At 49.1% G+C, this 19370-nt stretch overlaps 1 protein-coding gene and 1 long non-coding RNA gene across 2 annotated transcripts; one reads left to right on the top strand and one right to left on the bottom strand.

Annotated features, from left to right (window-relative positions):
- Positions 1–1188: 1188 nt before the first annotated feature.
- On the bottom strand, positions 1189–6319 carry LOC121166794 (patr class I histocompatibility antigen, alpha chain E-like). Its single transcript, XM_040996080.1, has 7 exons — positions 5782–6319; positions 3619–3885; positions 3161–3436; positions 2357–2632; positions 2157–2270; positions 1742–1774; positions 1189–1459 (listed from the first exon to the last, which is right to left on the bottom strand). The coding sequence occupies exons 1-7, from the start codon at positions 5846–5848 to the stop codon at positions 1455–1457; spliced, it is 1038 nt and encodes a 345-aa protein (XP_040852014.1). The 5' UTR covers positions 5849–6319; the 3' UTR covers positions 1189–1454.
- A 5331-nt stretch (positions 6320–11650) lies between these two features.
- LOC121166796 lies at positions 11651–14324 on the top strand. Its single transcript, XR_005885484.1, has 3 exons — positions 11651–11741; positions 11823–11899; positions 14235–14324. It is a non-coding gene; the product is annotated as an uncharacterized LOC121166796 (long non-coding RNA).
- Positions 14325–19370: the final 5046 nt, after the last annotated feature.

The following is a 19370-nucleotide window of genomic DNA, read 5'->3' as shown; positions in this document are numbered from 1 at the left end:
GGGCTGCTTCAGTCCCATGTGGGAAAGCTCCCTAGAGCTTTGTCTCCAGCTCTGTCCTTGCACAGCAGCCAGAGTGGTCCCTGATCAGAAAGTGCACTTGTCCTTCCTTTACTCAGAGCTTTCATGGCTCTGATCTCACTCAGACCCAGGGATGAGCCTTCCAGTGTGCGCACGTTCTGCTGGACAGCGGTGCCCCGATCCAGCCTTCCTGACGCCTCTGTGCTCTGTGTGCAGACTCGCAGACTCGCTCCTGCCCAAGGCATTTTCCCTGGCTGTCCTCCGCCTGCATAGCACCTGCCCAGACACCTTTGCTGGTGACTGATTGTGTCCTTCTAACCTACCTCAAGGTCACCTCTTTGGGGCAGTGCACACTGACCATGATGGTGAGACAGCCAGCTGCCCTGGCCCTCACACACACTCTTGGCCACCTTGCTCCAGCACTGAGTCTGGCCCATAGCATAGTCAGCTGAGTGATGAGTACGCTGCACTTGCCCCTTATAGACCTGGTGGCTTCATTAGTGGAGCCTGAGACAGAGGCTGCCTGTGGTCACTGCAGAGCGGTGTCCTCTCCCACTGGAGTCCAGGTGGCCTGTGCTTTCTCACAAGTGTCCTCTGCCCTCCTGCTTCCCTCCTGCACACACACAGGTAAAGGCCACTGGAGCTTATACACAGGAAGAGCAGGTACAATCAGCCAACAACACTAAGGAATAAAATGAACACAGGAACACGGGAGCTGAGGGATGACCAATCCAGAGTTTAGGGTGCTCCAGCTGCAAGCAACCTCCACTGCCTCAGGTCCATGATACAGGGCAGCCTGGCCACGCTGAGTTCTGTGATGGCAAGTGTTTATGGGCAAGTCCTACTGGAGAGATTAGAACACTGGGGCAGATGAGCCAGCTCAGCAGTGACCACGACAAAGCCTGATGGGCTGAGCAGTTCTTGGGCCCAGACCCATCCTCACCCAAGGCCTTCCAGCCTCTCTTTTCCCATTTTGCAACACACACAGCATCTGGAAGGCTCTTGGTGCTTCTGTTCATTTTCTCTGTCAAATTATAGCAATTTACTGCTGTAATTAACAATCTCTCAGGGCCCGGCGCAATAGCGTAGTGGTTAAAGTCCTCGCCTTGCATATGCCACTGGGATACCATATGGGCATTTGTTCTAATCGCCATCGCGCTGGGCCCAAAGTTAACAATTTCTCAAACAAGAATTGCAATGAGGAATTGCTGTTCAGATTTGCACAGGGAAGGATGGAGCTGCAGCAGGTGCAGCTGATTTGAGACAGGGATGGAGGCGCCCACGCTGGGCTGGAAGGGCCAGGCTCCCACCTCACACTGTGCCACAGGAACACACTCAGATGTCTTTGCAGCAAGGGAGGGCAAGGCTTTTTGAAGACACAGAGGTGGAAACTTGAGCAAGACTTGGATAGTTCAGTCCCCCAAAAAACAGTTGTTTCAAGCTACAAAAACAAGGTAAAAAATTCAGGTCACTACACACGGGGACATGAACATCACTGCACACTTTGCAAATGCACAGATGCAAGGAATCCTCCAGTCACTCTGTATCCCTCTGTCACGCCCCTTCTCCTCTCCAGGCCCTTCAGGTCTCACCTTTCAAGCTGTGAGAGAGCAATCAGAACTTGGTCAGAGCTACAGGGTGCACAGGGCAGCTTCCCCATGGGCATCTGGCCAAGACAAGGCTCTTGGGGCTCCCCCACCCCCAAACACATCCCAGTGCTTACCTGCAGCCTTAGTATAGCTCCTTCCTTTCCCACCTGTAACAGAAAAGAACTAGTGAGAAGCAGGGCGAAGGCAGGAGCTGAGGACCTGCCATAGGAACCCCAGAGGACTCGCTCATCTCAGAGAAGTTTCTAGACCTATGGCTGTAGACCCAGAAAAGGGTCAGAAGGTGCCTCTCCTGGAGGTGTGTCCTCAGCTGGGACCTCCCCCTGACCTGGGGCAGCTGGAACTCAGGTCCCTGCAATCAGAGTCATCCCTGTGGAGTGTTCATCCTTCACCTTCACTCAAGCTTCACACCAGAGCCAGTGTGAGCATCTAGGGTTCAGCAAGGGGTGCAGAGTGCCTCCCAGGAACGGAGTAGGGGGACCTTCTCCCTGGCGGACCGGGGACTCAGACTCAGCACTCATCCTGCCCTACCTGAGAGCTTCCTCTTCATCATCACAACAGTGACCACAGCTCCAATGAGCACAGCTGCCAGGAGGACCAGGCCAGCGATGACTCCCCACATGAGCACAGTGGGCTGAGGAGGCTCTGAGAGGGGAAGAAAGGGTGAGGGCTCTGATCCAGGTCTCAGCCCCACCCTTGCTGAAGGCTCTGCCAGTTTCTGTCCTTCTTACCCCATCTCAGGGTGAGGGGCTCAGGCAGCCCCTCATGCTCCACGTGGCATGTGTATCTCTGCTCCTCTCCAGAAGGCACCAGCACAGCTGCCCACTTCTGGAAGGTTCCATTCCCTGAAGGCCTGGTTTCTACCAGCTCCGTGTCCTGGGTCAGGTCCTCCCCATCTCGGTGCCAGGTGAGTGTGATGTCCTTGGGGTAGAAGCCGAGGGCCCAGCACCTCAGGGTGGCCTTCTGGTCAGAGACCGGGTGGTGAGTCACATGTGCTGTGGGAGGATCTGAGGGAAGATTTGGAAAATTCAGGCCCTGTGTGGTCTTAAGGGACACGAAAGCTACACCCAGAGGACCATCCTGAGAGTAGACTGGACTCTAGGTAGGGGGAGGGGTGCAAACCCAGACCTGGCCTGGACACAGGCTTCAGGATCATGCCTTGTTCCTGCACTAACTCTAGCATGAAGGTGAGAAGTCCCAGTGCCGCACAGCTCAGGTCCCCTCGTGGGGTGTGTGCGGTGGGATTCCACTCTTCATTCACATTGGTGGAGGTGAGGAGACTAGGAAAAATCAGATTCAGCTGTTAGATCCCAAGACCCTGAGCTGGGCGAGAGGCCAGGCCTGAGAGAGCAGCATTGCTGGAGAGTCACCAAAGGCTCAGCAGTATCCTTCTCCACTCTGAGAAGGGTGGGCCTGACAGTCATTCTGAGGAGCAGGACCTAGCAACCTGGGAGGATTGTACCCTATTTCCCTCTAGCCCTGGGTGGCCACCAGCTAGTGAGGAGTGGGCTGAGGGTCCTGCAAGTCCCACACACCTGCTCTCTGCAGAGTGTCCTTTCCCATCTCCAGGTATCTGTGCAGCCACTCCACGCACTCGCGCTCCAGGTAGGTCCTGTGGTGCTCTGCCTCACTGGATCTCTCAGATTTGAGCTTGCTTTTCTGGGCTGCTGTGTCGGCAGCGGTCCAGGTGCGCAGGTCCTCGTTGAGGGCAATGTAGTCCTTGCCATCATAGGCAAACTGCATGTACCCGCGGAGGAAGCGCCCATCCTCACGGACCTCACAGCCATACATCCATTGGAGCGTGTGAGAGCCTGGAAAAGGCACAGTGACTTAAATCCACTGCCCCCCTGCCTGCTGAAACTGAGAACTGAACTTGTACGGTGAAGGTGGGTTTCTGGATGAAGGTCAGACCCTGAGAATCCGGTGGATTTTGGCCTGTCCATGGAGCCCCGGGAGGAATCACGATCTGTGACCCAGGCCCACTAGCACTCACCGGCCTTGCTCTGGTTGTAGTAGCCAAGCAGTGTGAGCAGGTTGGCTCTGAAAAAGAACTCGGTGTTCTGGGCATACCGTGTATTCTGGTCCCAGTACTCCTGCTCCACCTGCAGTATCCACGGTGCCCGCGGCTCTGTCCTCCGGTTCACGTCGCTGTCGAAGCGCACGAACTGCGTGTCGTCCACATAGCCCACAGAGATGAAGTGGGGCTCCCTGAGGCCGGGCCGGGACACGGCGGTGTCAAAATACATCAGAGAGTGGAAGCCTGGGGGAGAGAGGGGCTGAGACTGTTAGATCCAAAAGATCCCCAGAGTGTGGACAGACAAGTTACAGGTGCAACCACGCAAACCCAAAGAAACTTTATTGCTAGTCTCATCCAAGGCAGTGGAGTCCTGACAGGGACCCCCCTTGGTCCTCCTAGGCAGCTTTTTTTTTTTTAATATTCAGAAGAATGTTTTATTTTGACAACCATATATTCATAACATTTTAAAATTTCTTTCAATAGTTCTATCTGTATTTAAAGTTTTCTAGGGTAATTTAAAAAACAATAACATAACAATGTACAATCTATTATAGTGACAGATTTCCCAAATGTGTTAGGTCTTATTTTCTGTATTAAAAAAAAAAAAAGCCTGAGTGAACTTGGTGGGAAAGACAAGGAACTGAATAGAACAGCTTTGACTCTTACGCAGCATAAGTATTTCCAGATTAAACAGTGAATTCAGTGTTGGATAAAGCACAGCAAATAACATTTAACATCGAACGAATTTTCCAGAAAGTCCTTCTTCCTCATTCTCCCCCAAGTAGGGATTACAGGATCTTACTTTTCGGTTGCATACAGGTTAGGATAGCATTTCACCATGTATGCCTCTCCATGAACACCCTTATCCATCCATCCTGGCAGCTTTTATATCCTAGTCAGGTACACCAATCAGCCCTGCACCTTCACACAGTGCAGATCAAATTACACAAAGGACTGTGAGAGCCAACTGGTCCCTTGCCATCACCCAAGGTTAAGGGCTTTTTTTCTCTTTCACTTTTGATTACATTTCTCAGGGGCATTGTCAACTTAGGCCTACTTTCTTACTTAATGGCACGAGTGCTGTTAGTCTTGTCTCTTTACACTTAAGCAAAAGCAATCAGTACAGAAGTAAGATTAGCAGTTAGATGATCAATACTCAATTACTACCATTCTTTTTTTTTTTTTTAAGATTTATTTTATTTTTATTGGAAAGGCGGATATACAGAGAGAGACAGAGAGGAAGATCTTCCATCCGATGGTTCACTCCCCAGGCGGCCACAACGGCTGGAGCTGAGCCCATCCGAAGCCAGGAGCCTCTTCCGGGTCTCCCACGTGTGTGCAGGTTCCCAAGGCTCTGGGTCGTGTTGGGGGCACTGACCATTTCCTGCCCTGTGATTGGTCCTTTGCCCTGATTGGTGGGCCTTGGTGACCTTTAAGCTGATTGGACAAGTTTGACAGATAAGCGGGGGTGGGGGCTTGGCGGGGGAGGGGCTGGAGCGCAAGGGATTTAGCGGTAATAATGGTTTCAGCGGAAGATCGGAATGAAGCGCCTCTGAGACTCTCTCAAGTACGGGGTGATTTCTTCCGCAGGACGGGAGACCCCCGATAGGCCGTCCTCGACTGCTTTCCCGGGCCACAGGCAGGGAGCTGGATGGGAAGTGGGGCTGCCGGGATTAGAACCGGCGCCCATATGGGATCCCAGGCGTGCAAGGCGAGGACCTTAACCACTGCGCCACTGCGCCACCGCGCCGGGCCCAATTACTACCATTCTAATGTTGTATAATATTCAAACAGCTTTTTATGACTCATTACCTTTTCCTCATCTACTTCTCACGAATCCATTAAGATCCCTAATTAATCCTTATCATTACTTTAAACTATTCACTAATCTTACAAGACCCGGGCCGACCCTTGTCTCCCAGCTCTGTGGGGCTGGGCTGGGGAAGACACTCAGGAAGTGCCAAGACCGCGAAATGCTGTGTGGGGAGAAAGGAGGGTCTTAGATACGGTGAAGGAAACGACACGAGGTATAGGGGATGTGTGGTGTGAGAAGAGGCGCCTCCCCGGGGTCCTGTGTCCCCTCCGCGCTCCCCTCGCTCCTGCCCCGCAGAGCCCGTCTCCCTCCCGACCCGCACTCACGCTCCAGGGTCTCGGTCAGGGCCAGGGCCCCCGCGAGCAGCAGGAGGAGCAGGTTCTGGAGCTCCATTATGTCAACTCCGAGTCCGTGCAGACTCTGACCCCGAGTCCCGGGAGACTCTGACCCCGAGTCCGGGGAGACTCTGACCCCGAGTCCCGGGAGACTCTGAATCCAAGTCCGGGGAGATGCCGATCCCGGCTGACTCTGATCCCGAGTCCGGGGAGACTCTGACCCCGAGTCCGGGGAGACTCTGACCCCGAGTCCAGGGAGATGCCGATCACAAGTCAGAGGAGATGACGATCCCGAGTCCGTGCAGACTCTGACCCCGAGTCCAGGGAGACTCTGACCCCGAGTCCGGGGAGACTCCGAATCCAAGTCCGGGGAGATGCCGATCCCGAGTCGGGCTGACTCTGATCCCCAGTCCGTGCAGACTCTGAGCCCGAGGCCGTGCAGACTCTGACCCCGAGGCCATGCAGACTCTGAATCCAAGTCTGGGGAGATGACGATCCCGAGTCCGGGGAGATGACGATCCCGAGTCCGGGGAGATGACGATCTGGAGTCGGACAAACTGACTCAGAGTTCAGTTATACCGGTTCGCGTACGGGCTGCGCTGATAGGCTCTTTTGGAAACAGCTCTCCAATGCGAGTGCGGCCAGTGCAAGCGACACCAGTAACGAGGGGGGAAAATCTCCTTCAGGTTCTTTAGGTTTCATTTCAAAGAAACTCGAAACCGGAGGGTGCCTGGGAGCTCAAGGCTTTGCTTTTGAAAGCGCCAGGATCCCGTTCGGGTGGCAGTTCTAGTCCCGGCGACCCTGGGAGACCTGGAGGAAGTTCCTGTCTTCTGGCTTGGGATCGCCGGTCCGTTGTGGTCACTGAAGATCTTCCTTTCTATATATCTTACTTTGCAATAAAAACAAAATTTTTTTTAAGATTTAGTTTTATTATTTTTTTATTCGAAAGGCAGATATACAGAGAGGAGAGACAGAAAGGAAGATCTTCCGTCCGATGATTCACTCCCTAAGTGAGCGCAACGGCCGATGCTATGCCGATCCAAAGCCAGGAGCCTCTTCCGGGTCTCCCACGCGGGTGCAGGGTCCCAAAGCTTTGGGCCGTCCTCGACTGCTTTCCCAGGCCACAGGCAGGGAGCTGGAAGGGAAGCGGGGCTGCCGGGATAGAACCGGCGCCCATATGGGATCCCGGGCGTGCAAGGACTTAACCACTTGCGCCACCGCGCCGGGCCCAAAAACAAATCTTTAAAAACAGGAATTTCTTGAGACAGGAACTCTGGAGTGCTCTGCTGAGAACAGAGATCCTGAGGGACAAGCCAGGGCCGCGGGCCTGATCCATCCCCGCGGGTACCGAGAACTCTGAGTCGCGCAGACTGTGCAGTTTCGAAGTTATAATGTTCTTGATCTCTGGCTATAATAATCGCTGATCCGAAGCCAGGAGCCAGGAACTTTTTCCAGGTCTCCCACGCAGGTGCAGGATCCCAAGGCTTTGGGCTGTCCTCGACTGCTTTCCCACAATCAGGGAGCTGGATGGAAAGTGGGGCTGCTGGATGAGGTAGAACCGGCACCTATATGGGATCCCAGCTCGCTCAAGGTGAGGACTTTAGCCGCTAGTGCACCGTGCTGGGTGCTTGCTCTCTCTCTCTCTCTGTTAAATTTTATGTTTATTGGAAAGGCAGGGGAGAGACAGAAAGTTCTTCCATCTACTTGTTCACTCCCCAAATGGCCACAACAGCCAGAGTTGAGCAGATCCTCAGTGAGGAGTCAGGAGCTTCTTGCAGGTCTTCCATGCAGGTGCAGGGTCCCAAGGCTGTGGGCCATCCTTAGCCTTCCCAGGCCACAAGCAGGGAGCTGTAGGGAAAGTGGAGCAGCTAGGACATGAACTAGCACCCATATGGGATCCCTGGAGCTTGCAAGGTGAGAATTTAGCCATTTGAGCCATGGCACCATCCACCTTCCTTTTTTTTTTTTTAAGATTTATTTTTATTTGGGCCCAGAGCTGTAGCGTAGTGGCTAAAGTCCTAATCTTGCACGAAGCAGGATCCAGTATGGGCATCTGTTCTAATCCCGGTAGCCCTGCTTCCCATCCAGTTCCCTGCATGTAGCCTGGGACAGCAGTTGAGGACAGCCCAAAGCTTTGGGAACCTGCACCCACGTGAGAGACCTGGAAGAAGCTGCAGGCTCCTGACTTCAGATCAGCTCAGTTCTGGTCATTCTGGCCACTTAGGGAGTGAACCAGGATGGAAGATGGAAGACGGAAGATCTTTCTTTCTGCACCTCTTTTTTGTAGCTCTGCTTTTCTTTGGTCATCCTTGACTGCTTTCCCAGGCCACAAGCAGGGAGTGTACAGGAAGTGGGGTGCTGGGACATGAACTGGCATCCATATGGCATCCCTGAGCATGCAAGGCAAGGATTTTAGTCTCTAGGGTGCTGCCCCAAGCCCTAATATAAATAAATCTTAAAGAAAAAAATGTAAAACAACTTTAAGGGCTGGTGTGTGGCACACTGCGTTGTCACTACCGGTGACACCCACATGCCCCATGGCAATGGCGGCAAACCTACTTCTGAAATCAAGAGCTCCTTCCTGGTGTTCCCAGTGGGTGCAGGGGCCAAGGACTTCTGCCTTCCCAATGGGATGCCCATATTGGTTGTTCACCAGATAAATGGCACCGTGGTTGATTTCCTGTTTGAACTGTTGTGAACAGTGCTGCAATAAACCTGGTAGTGCAAGCATCTCTTTGACACACTGTGTTCACGTCTCTGGGTACATACCAGTGAGCTTCTGGAGCATATGACCAGTCTATCCCTAGGGTTTTTAAAAAATGTACAATAAACTGTATTTATGCGATATTTCACTGAACATAATTTCCAAGAGGTTCTGAGCTCTAAGATGAGAACAAGAAAACACAGTCTAACTCATCAGAAGAGTTTCTTCTCCCTGTTGACAACTAACATTTCATAAGTTGAGATTTTACCCAGATACAGAAAGGAGAAAGGTAACATGAAGGTACAAGAATCAAACTGTGGGTTTGTGCTGTAGCTTGATAGGCTAACCCTCCATCTGCCAGAGCTGACATCCTATATGGGTGTTGGTTCATGTCCTGGCTGTACCACTTCTAATCCAGCTCCCTGCTTGTGGCATGGGAAACCAGTGGAAGAACTCAAGTCCTGCGGCCTCTGCACCCATGTGGGAGACCATCTGGGGAGAGAACCAGTGGATGGAAGATTTCTCTCTCTCTCCTTCTCTGTAAATCTGCCTTTCAAATAAAAAACAAAATCATTTAAAAATAAAAGAATCAAATTGTGAGGATATCATTAAGTCCTTGCATGGTATATCTGCCACCTTTGTGTGTTTGTAATAGTAATGACTAATTTTTCCCCTGTCAGGTTCAATTTTTTTTTTTTTTTTTACATCAGATTTACAGAGAGGAGAACTATCTTGTGTTTGCTGGTTCACTCTCCATGCGGCCACAAAGGGCAGAGCTGAACTGACTCGAAGCCAAGAGTCTGGAGCTTCTTTTGGGTATCCCATGTGGGTGCAGGGTCTCAAGGCTTTGGGCCGTCCTCAGCTGCTTTCCCAGGCCACAGCAGGGAGCTGGAAGGGAAGTGGAGCAGCCAGGATATAAACTGGTGCCCAGATGCAAGGCAAGGACTTTCGCCACTGGGCTATTGTGCTAGGCCCTTCGGTGTCATTTTTTTTTTTTTAAGGTAAAAGATCACAGTATGTAAAAACACTGCACTTATTCCTCAAAATCGTTGAAAATAGTGAGGTCTGGAGATTAATTCTTTGAGTGCAGGCTGGGACCATGATGCTTACTGATCAAGTTTAACATACTGGTTCCAACTTTGGTGACCATTAGCAAACTGGCACAAATAACCTGCAGGTAAACCTTTTTCAGACTGGTAGCATTTCATTCCATAATGCCAGCCATGGTCCCAAATGTAGCTTGGCATACCTCAGAGCCCCTTGGGTCCTTAGACAGCTGGTAAGCCCTAAAGAGGAACCCTGCAGCCAGGAGGGCACACTACTTGCTTCTGTGTAGCCAGTAATTCCATCAATAGCAGCCATCACTGAGAGGTCAAAGCTAAAATGATGTAAAGGATCCATCGGCCCAAGTTCCTCTCCCTTGTTCTTCTTACTCTGTGTGGACAGGAGGAGACTCTGCCAGATCTGTACCACTGTTTTCCCAAAGGCCTGGGCTGCAGGTAGGGAGCACAAAAGTGGCAAATCAAGGAACTGAGGTACCACCGGAAATGACATGAAGACTTACTGTGCCTGGGACATGTTTCTAATTTGTAAGAAACCTCCACATTATCCAGCATGACTTCCAAGGCCTCCTGTGAATCAGCTGTTTACTAAAAATGCAAGAGCCAAAACAGCTCCTGGTAATTTGGAACTTGCACTGTGTGAAAGATAGACTCTTAACAACACTTTCCTAGGTAGACGTGAAATTGGGAGTGAATTGTGAGAGAAATTTTCTTTTCTTTTTTTTAAAGATTTATTTATTTTTATTGGAAAGTCAGATATACAGAGAGGAGGAGAGACAGAGAGGAAGATCTTCCATCCAAAGATTCACTCCCCAAGTGACCGCAATGGCCAATGCTATGCCGATCCAGAGCCAGGAGCCAAGAACTTCCTCCAGATGAGGACTTTAGCTGCTAGGCCACCGCTCTGGGCCCTGTGAGTGAAAATTTCATGAAAACAGTTAACAAGGAGTCACAATAGATCTCCTGACACGATTATCAATAACATATGAAAGATATAAGAGGACCCAGCGTGGTGGCACAGTGGCGCAAGTGGTTAAGGTCCTCACCTTGCACGCCCCGGGATCTCATATGGGTGCCGGTTCTAATCCCGGCAGCCCCGCTTCCCATCCAGCTCCCCGCCTGTGGCCCGGGAAAGCAGTCGAGGACAGCCCAAAGCTTTGGGACCCTGCACCCACATGGGAGACCCGGAAGAGGCTCCTGGTTTTGGATCAGCATAGCATCGGCCGTTGCGGTCACTTGGGGAGTGAATCATCAGATGGAAGATCTTCCTCTCTATCTCTCTTCCTCTCTGTATATCTGACTTTCCAATAAAAATAATAAAAATAAATCTTTAAAAAAAGATATAAGAAAACACAATGGCATTTATGAAACAGAAACACTTATATGAAATTATATACAAGAATGAGGTCATGGTATTCAGAGTATTGTCACAGAATCACACCTTCATATTATCACAGAATCTGAGAATCATAGAAATGAAATGATTTAAGATATGAATTATATGGTTTAATCCATAGTAAAATGGAAAAGTGATTGCAAAATAATAGAAACTAAAAGAAATTCTAGTATCATGACACAAGTTTCACTTAGAATAGAGAACAGGAAATGATTCATAATTCAAGAATTTATTTCGTGTTATACATTCATTCTGACCAACTTTTTTTAAAGATTTATTTTCATTTTCACTTGGAAGGCAGAGTTGCACAGAGGAGAGAGATCTTTTATACAACAGTTCAGTCTCCAAATGTCTGCATTGGCTGCAGCTCGGTTGATCCAAAGCAAGGAGCCAAAAGTTTCCCTGGAGTTTCCCAATGGGTGCAGGGACCCAAGGTCATGAGCCATCCTCCTCTGCTTTTACAGGCCACAAAGAGGGATCTGGATTGGGAATGGAAAAGCTGGGACTCCAACTGGCATCCATATGGGATGTTGCTACCAAAGGCTGAGGCCTCAGCTACTACACCACAGCACTGAATCCTCTGACCAAGTTTTTACCACAGCAGATAAAAAGAGACCTGCAACAAGACACAATAAAATGACATTTCTGTAAGGAAATGAAAAAAAGTGATCCTCAAGGCTTTAGCAGGCAACTAAAAACCATGGCATCTGGCAGCTAGAAGATGCTAAAACAATGCTTTCCAAATGCCAAGGAAAAATACTTTCAACATAACATTTTATATCAAGCAAAGGTGCAAGATTAGTGGTTTAAAGACATGTTAAGTTGCTGAAGTTTTTACCATTTTATTTTTCATGTTTTCCTCTTCCCTTAGAACATTACTAGATGGGAAACAAAAGCGATGGAGAAATCAAAAAGTTGGGGATACATGGGAATCAGTGTAAGAGACAGGTGAGCCTTCCAAGCCCTGTACTGTGCAGATCCAAAGTTCCTTCTCTCTTTGGACACAAGGCAAGCCACTCTGTCTGTGTGCTGAGTAAAAAGGACTGATCTGCTCTTCCCACAAGCCTTGGTTCCTTTATGAGAAATAGAAACCAGCACAGGTTGCACAATGATAAGAACTTGCTATTAGTGCTAGCTGGAAATAACATGACTAAAGGCTGTGGTTCCCAGTGACCTTCTAATCAAATGGCATGATGGTAGGGCAATTTCATTATGTGCTGGCTGCATGGCAATTCCCATAACTTTTAAAAATAGCCCCAGAAATGAGTGGTAGTCCAGTCCCATGCCATCCCTTTTATTTCTCATTTTTCCTCATGACTTTATTATTTGATTTTTAACTTTTTTTTTACACAATTGAGAAGGATGCATACCCATGTGGGTCTCTTATTAGGTGAGGAGACACATGTGGGCCTCTTATTAGGTGAGGAGGATCAAGGTATCAATTTTTTTTTCTGTGTCTGCCTGGAGGGAAGGTACGATGTCCACTTCTTGTCTATGGCCATACCACCCTAAATGTACTCAAGCTGGTCTGATCTCGGATGTCCACTTCTTGCTGTCAAACTACAATAGCAGGGCCCGGCGTGGTGGCCTAGCAGCTAAAGTCCTCATCTTGCATGCACCAGGATCCCATATGTGTGCCGGTTCTAATCCTGGCAGCTCCACTTCCCATCCAGCTTCCTGCTTGTGGCCTGGGAAAGCAGTTGAGGACGGCCCAGAGCCTTGAGACTCTGCACCCGTGTGGGAGATCTGGAGGAAGTTCTTGGCTCCTGGCTCTGGATCGGCATAGCATTGGCCATTGCGGTCACTTGGGGAGTGAATCTTTGGATGGAAGATCTTCCTCTCTGTATATCTGACTTTCCAATAAAAATAAAACAAACAAACAAACAAAAACTACATCAGCACTTAGGGGTGGGTGATGATCCTTTGGTGTTAGAATCCCTGACAAAGGGAAGAGTGTTCTGAGGGTTTTACTTGAGAGGTGATGATAGCCCTGAGACTTATTATCTTTATTATTCCAGGGTTGAGAAAATTTTTCCAAGAGTCTATTGTTTCACAAAGTCCATGTTAGTGCAGCCACAGATCCAGAAACTTGTTGCGAAGCTTGATCAGGAGAGTTGTCCAATCTGTTTTGCTTTCCGTCCTCTGCTGGCCTAGATTAGCTGACTTTCATGTCCTCTGTGTACATCTGGACATGCTATCCATCACACAGGCATCAGCAACTGAGGAGGCTCATTTCTGACACAAGTGCTTCAGACTGGACCACATATCCTGTGATTTTCCTTGTGGCCAAGGTCTGAGTCCAGCTAATCCAGTTGGGGAGTACCCCAGCAAACCTTACCTGGGGTGACTTCAGACTTGACTCTTATATGTGCCAGCTAATTTAGAGTCAGGTGTGGCCTGTCATCTGCACCAGCCAATGCACATATTGGTAAATGCAACTGCCTGGTCTGTTCCTCCTCCCACACCATATTTCATGTCAATTGATAGGTGCTGCAGCCCAGCCCAGCCCAGCCCTCCACAGATCCAGTTCCTACACATTCCAGTGGATGCTACAGCATAGCCCGGGTGAGCTCCAATAACCCCCACTAGGCATACAAGCAGCCCTGAATGTTGAATGTATTGGCATGTGCTGTTGTCTAGTCTGGCCCACCCCATATCCCATCTGGCTCTCATGAACACACATGTATGCCGCAGCTCAGCTGAGCTCAGCTCACTCCCACACCAATGAGTGCTGCCACCTTGCCCAGCCCAGTCCATCCCTAGCCATTACTCTTATGCTAACCAGCACCAGCTGCAGTGCAACAGAGTAGAGCCCATGGTTTCATATAAGATCTGCTGCTAGCTATGGATCTTGTGAGTGGTGGCTGGTGCTTCCACCCAGCTTGGCATGGGTTCAGTCTCAGCATTCATTGGTGGGTGTTTTGGGGTAGCCAGGCCAGGCACAGCCCTCACCCTCTTCTGTGCCAGTGGGTGTAAGGCTTGGCCCCAGATCCAGCCCAACATACTGTGACAAGTGTTAAAAACTTATCTAAACTGGTCCACCCCAGATCATATGCTCTCCAGCAGGAGCTACGGCTCTCGTGCCACGACCTGGCAGGAAACTGGCCATGATCTTCCTAGTAGTGTTCTCCAAGTTTGTCTCCCAACCCCAGATCTTAGGTCTGCCATCAGTCCTGGCCTGACATAGCCTCCTCCCAGCCTCTGCTCCTATGAGTGCCAAGTGAGTTCTTGTCATAAGCTGAGTTTCATTGTCTAGCTTGGATTGGTTGGTCTCCACTCCCAGCTATCTGCTCAGCCTGCGAGTGCTGCAGTCCCACAGAGGTGAGCCTACAAATCCCTTACACAATTTGCCCCCAGATCTGGATCTCTTGTGTTGTGGTGGGTGTTGTAGCTGTCATGGCCTAGCATGCTTCTTTCTTCTTATTTTCCAGGGTACTGTCGCTGGGTTGATATGTCTAAGGCCATGGGTGAGCCAACAGCTCCTAGTTTCCCTTTATTTAAAAGGAGATGGGTCAGCACACAGGATTTGTGCCATTTTGACCATGATGTGGACTTTAGAGCTTTATAGACCTTTGGATGTCCAGAACAATAGAGAAAGCTCAGGTTGGGTCTTTCCCCTCTCATCCCCTCCCAGAGTTAGAGAGAGGGGACAACAAGGAGATTTTTCCTCTGTTGGTTCACTCTCCCAAATGGCTGAAATGGCCACGGCTGAGGCAAACCAAAGCCAAGAGCCAAAAGCCAAAAATCCCTTCCAGGTCTCCGATGTAGGGGGTAGTGACTCAAGCACTGGTGACATCTTCATACTTACCCCAGGCAAAATAGCAGGGAGTTGGATCAGAAGCGGAGCAGCTGGGAGCCCAACTGGCTCTTAGAATGTTGGCACTGCAGAAGGTGGCTTACCTACCGCTTTCACAATGCTGGCTCACATTGTACTTTTCTGTTCTGGCAACTCCCTTCCCACTCCACCCACATTCTTGGTAAGTCCCTTCATTTCTCAAGGGTTGATGCCACATACCACAGACTCCAGATCTTTATTGTTGGTAAATTCACCATTTGGGGGGGATTTCCTTCAACTTTTGGAAAGATACATAAGGGAAATGTCATGGCTTACAATATTAATTTTCTTTCACAATTATGTGTGTGAATTTGTGAGTCAGGCCACACACACCTCTCTAACCCCACACAGGAAAAAATAGGGTCATTGTGTGGCGCTTACTAGGGTCACAGCTGAACCTTCTGTTACAAGAGTCTGAGTCACTGCAGATCTATTTCCTTTGCAGCAGCTGCAACAAGAAACACAATCCCAGAGCTGGTACCTTCTCTGTCTCTCAGGACCACACAGGAAGCCGTCCCTGTGTTTAAGCTGAAGGGTGGGATGACCTGAGAATGCATCCTTGGGACTCTGGTCTTCAAATCTCTTCTCTGGGCAAAGGGTTGGCAGAGGGCCTTTTCACACAGCTGAGCAATCAGATACAGCAAGGCTTTGAAACCAGGGACGATGTTATTGTCCTCAGGCACAACTCGAGAGAGCACTGAATACTTGCTCTTTTCTTTTTTAAAAAAAGATTTATTTTTATTGTAAAGTCAGATACATATATATATAGAGAGAGAGGAAGAGAGACAGAAATATCTTCTGTCCAATGATTCACTCCCCAAGTGACCACAATGGCTGGTGCTGTGCCGGCCGAAGCCAGGAGCCAGGAACTTCCTCCAGGTCTGCCATGCAGGTGCAGGATCTCAAGGCTCTGGGCCGTCCTCGACTGCTTTCCCAGGCCACAAGCAAGGAGCTGGATGGAAGTGGAGCTGCCAGGATTAGAACTGGTGCCCATATGGAATCCTGACGCATACAAGGCGAGAACTTTAGCTGCCAGGCCACCATGCTGGGTCCTTTTCTTTCCCTTTTAAAGACTGATTTTTATCCATTTGAAAGACAAGAGTTATAGGTTCACACCTCAAACGACCCCAATGACCAGTGCTGTGCTAGTGAGAAGCCAGGAACCTGGAGCTTCTTCCAGGTCACCTGTATGGGTTCAGGGGCCCAAGCATTTAGTCCTTTCTGCTTCCCTGCTTCCAAGTCAGCTGCTTTTAACTGCTTAGGCACAGCAATGTACTGCCCCCATGTGAGAGGCTGGACTAAATTCAGTACTGCTGGGTTGGGCACAAGCTCTTCCTGGAAGTTGAGGGTTATCTGGGGAGTTAACCAGTGGGTGGAAGATTTCTGTGTTTGCCTTTCAAATAAGATTGAAACAAACAAACTAAAATATATATATATATATATATATTTTTTTTTTTTTTTAAAGATTTATTTTTATTATTCTTTCATTGGAAAGGCGGATATACAGAGAGGAGAGACAGAGAGGAAGATCTTCCGTCCGATGATTCACTCCCCAAGTGAGCACAACGGGCCGATACTATGCCGATCTGAAGCCAGGAGCCTCTTCCGGGTCTCCCACGCGGGTGCAGGGTCCCAAAGCTTTGGGCCGTCCTCGACTGCCTTCCCGGGCCACAGGCAGGGAGCTGGAAGGGAAGCGGGGCTGCCGGGATTAGAACCGGCGCCCATATGGGATCCCGGGCGTGCAAGGCGAGGACCTTTAACCACTTGCGCCACCGCGCCGGGCCCTATATATATATATTTTTACTTCAAGCAAAAGGTGACATTCTGAGGATGTTAACAAAAAAAATTAAACTTGAAGGAAATGCATAGTAAATTGCTTGTTTAAATAAAAAAAAAAAAAATGGGAATGTCTATAGGCCTGGTGCGATGGCGTAGCAGTTAATGTCCTCATCTTGAACACGCCGGGATCTCATATGGGGACTGGTTCTAGCCCTGGCAGCCCTGTTTCCCATTCAGCTCCCTACTTGTAGCCTGGGAGAGCAGCAGAGGATGGCCCAAAGCCTTGGGACCTTGCACCCACGTGGGAGACCCAGAAGAGGCTCCTGGCTTCAGACTGGCTCAGCCCCAGCCATTGCAGGTGCTTGGGTAGTAATCATTGGATGCAAGATCTTCCTCCCTGTCTCTCCGCCTCTCTGTGTATCTGACTTTCCAATAAATCTTAAAAAAATTTTTCAAGATAGATATTTCACTCAATATGTAGTCCATTTTGGTTTTGCTTTGTATATTTCAGCACAGGAATTTAGATTTCTACCAAGAGAGTGCTCTGTATTCTATTGGTCTTTCAGTGTTACAGTTCCAACTTATTTCTGGAATTTTCAGTACTTCATATGTACTAGTCTTATCAGTACTGATTGCATGAATTTATCTTATTTATATTTTTAAAGATTCATTAATTTTTATTGGAAAAGTAGATTCTGCAGTGTGGGAGACTGCCCTCTAGAGCTGCACCCAGTAACTGCCTTAATCCATTGAACCCCATTGATCAAGATATAGATAAGCTAGAATAAGATTATGAATTAGATTAAGTTTGTAGTTAAGATTTAGAATAGAGAGTTAGATTATGAATTAAAGTAAGTTTGCAGTTTAAGAATTAGAGAGTTGTTAAGATATAGAGTGTGAGTTAAGCTAAATATCTTTACAAGTTTTGTGGTTTTGAGATGGTTATGCCCTGAGACATAGGTGCTTGGTCCCCATGACAATGGATTCTCAGAACTGTTAAGATCAGTCTGTGCTGGCCTAGTTAGCATGCCAAATTTCTGTGTGCCAACCGCAAGTATCCTGCTTGAGTTGCCTTGTCAAAATGACATCGTGTTGAATGTCTGTCAGACGCTCTCCCCCATTGAACATAAGAGCTAGTGTATGAAAGCAATAAACTGCCACTTGATCAGAATCCTGTCTTGTGGTCGTTTCTCTCTTGCCTCCTGTCCCCATTCCTTTGTCCTATAGGTTTGATTCCTGAGTTGAAGTTCTGCGGGCCGGGACACTACAGCAAGAGGAAAGAAAGTGAGAGATGTCTTCCATCCGATTCACTCCCCAAACTGCTGTAATGGCCAGAGATGAGTTGCTCTGAAGTCAGAGGCCAGGAGTTCTTCCACATGGGTGCATGAGCCCACCAAAAAATCCTGCTTCACTGCTTTGTTAATCGTAAACAGAAAGCTGAATTGGAAGTAGAACAGCTGAGACATAAACTGCTACCCATAAGGGATTCTGGTCCTGTAGGGTAGAGGATGGGCTTAGCCTTCCACACCGTTAAGCTGGCCCTGAATATACCAATTATTGTTTGTCCTTTTTAAAGATTTACTTACCTTTACTGGAAAGGCAGATATATAGAGAGGAGGAGAGACAGAGAGGAAGATCTTCCTTCTGATGGTTCACTCCACAAGTGGCCACAACGGTTGGAGCTGAGCCAATCCAAAGCCAGGAGCCAGGAGCTTCTTCCAAGTCCCCCATGTGGGTGCAGGGTCCAAAGGCTTTGGGCCGTCCTCCACTGCTTTCCCAGGCCACAAGCACGGAGCTGGATGGGAAGCAGGGCTGCTGGGATTAGAACTGGTGCCCATATGGGATTCTAATGCATTCAAGGTGAGGGCTTTAGCTGCTACATTATTGCGCCGAACACTGAATATGCCAATTTAAATGTAGAATTTTCACCCATGGGAAGTTTTCTGCAAAAGAATACCATTCACAAAGCTGGGCCCGGCGGCATGGCCTAGTGGCTAAAGTCCTTGCCTTGGGCATGCTGGGATCCCATGTGGGCGCCAGTTCTAGTCCTGGCAGCTTCACTTCCCATCCAACTCCCTGCTTGTGGCCTGGGAAGGCAGATGGGGATGGCATAAGGCCTTGGGACCCTGCACCCGCGTGGGATACCTGGAGGAGGTTCCTGGTTCCCGACTTTGGATCAGTGCACCGCTGGCTGTTGCGGTCACTTGTGGAGTGGGTCATCGGACGGAGGATCTTCCTCTGTCTCTCCGCCTCTCTGTATACCTAACTTTGTTGTAGAAATAAATAAACCTTTAAAAAAAAGTTAACAGCTGATGCCAGGTCATACCTTTCAGAATCATGGATAGATCTACATATTCTAGGGCTTGGGAGTAGATATAGCATACAGTGGGAAATCAGGGATTAATGGCCATAGAATGGTGAATTTTAAAATGATTTATCCATTAAAAAGGCAGAACGATGAAGAAAGAGGAATGCAGGAAGAGACAGATATCCGTTGACTGGGTCGCTTGGCGATGGCTGTTCAGGGTTGAGTTAGGGCTGGGCTAGGCTGAAGCCAGGCGAAAGGAACTCCATCTGGGGGTCCCACCCAGGTGAAAGTGGCCCAAGTACCTGAGCCATTGTTTGCTGCCTTTCTAGGGGCATAGCTGGAACTGGACTGGAAGTGGGACAGGTGGGACTCAAACTGGTAAGTGGCAGAACAACCTGATGCACCACACCCTGGCCCCCAGCATTCTGATCTCAAATGCAGTCAGCAGCCACACTCTCAATACATTCTCTTTCCTCTAGTCTCCCAATCCCAATCCT

This window comes from Ochotona curzoniae, unplaced genomic scaffold (genome assembly GCF_017591425.1).
Source record: "Ochotona curzoniae isolate NIBS_2020 unplaced genomic scaffold, NIBS_Ocur_1.0 patch23, whole genome shotgun sequence".
NCBI lineage: Eukaryota > Metazoa > Chordata > Mammalia > Lagomorpha > Ochotonidae > Ochotona > Ochotona curzoniae.
The sequence above is the reverse complement of the archived record's forward strand: the minus strand, read 5'-3'. Positions and strand labels throughout refer to the sequence as shown.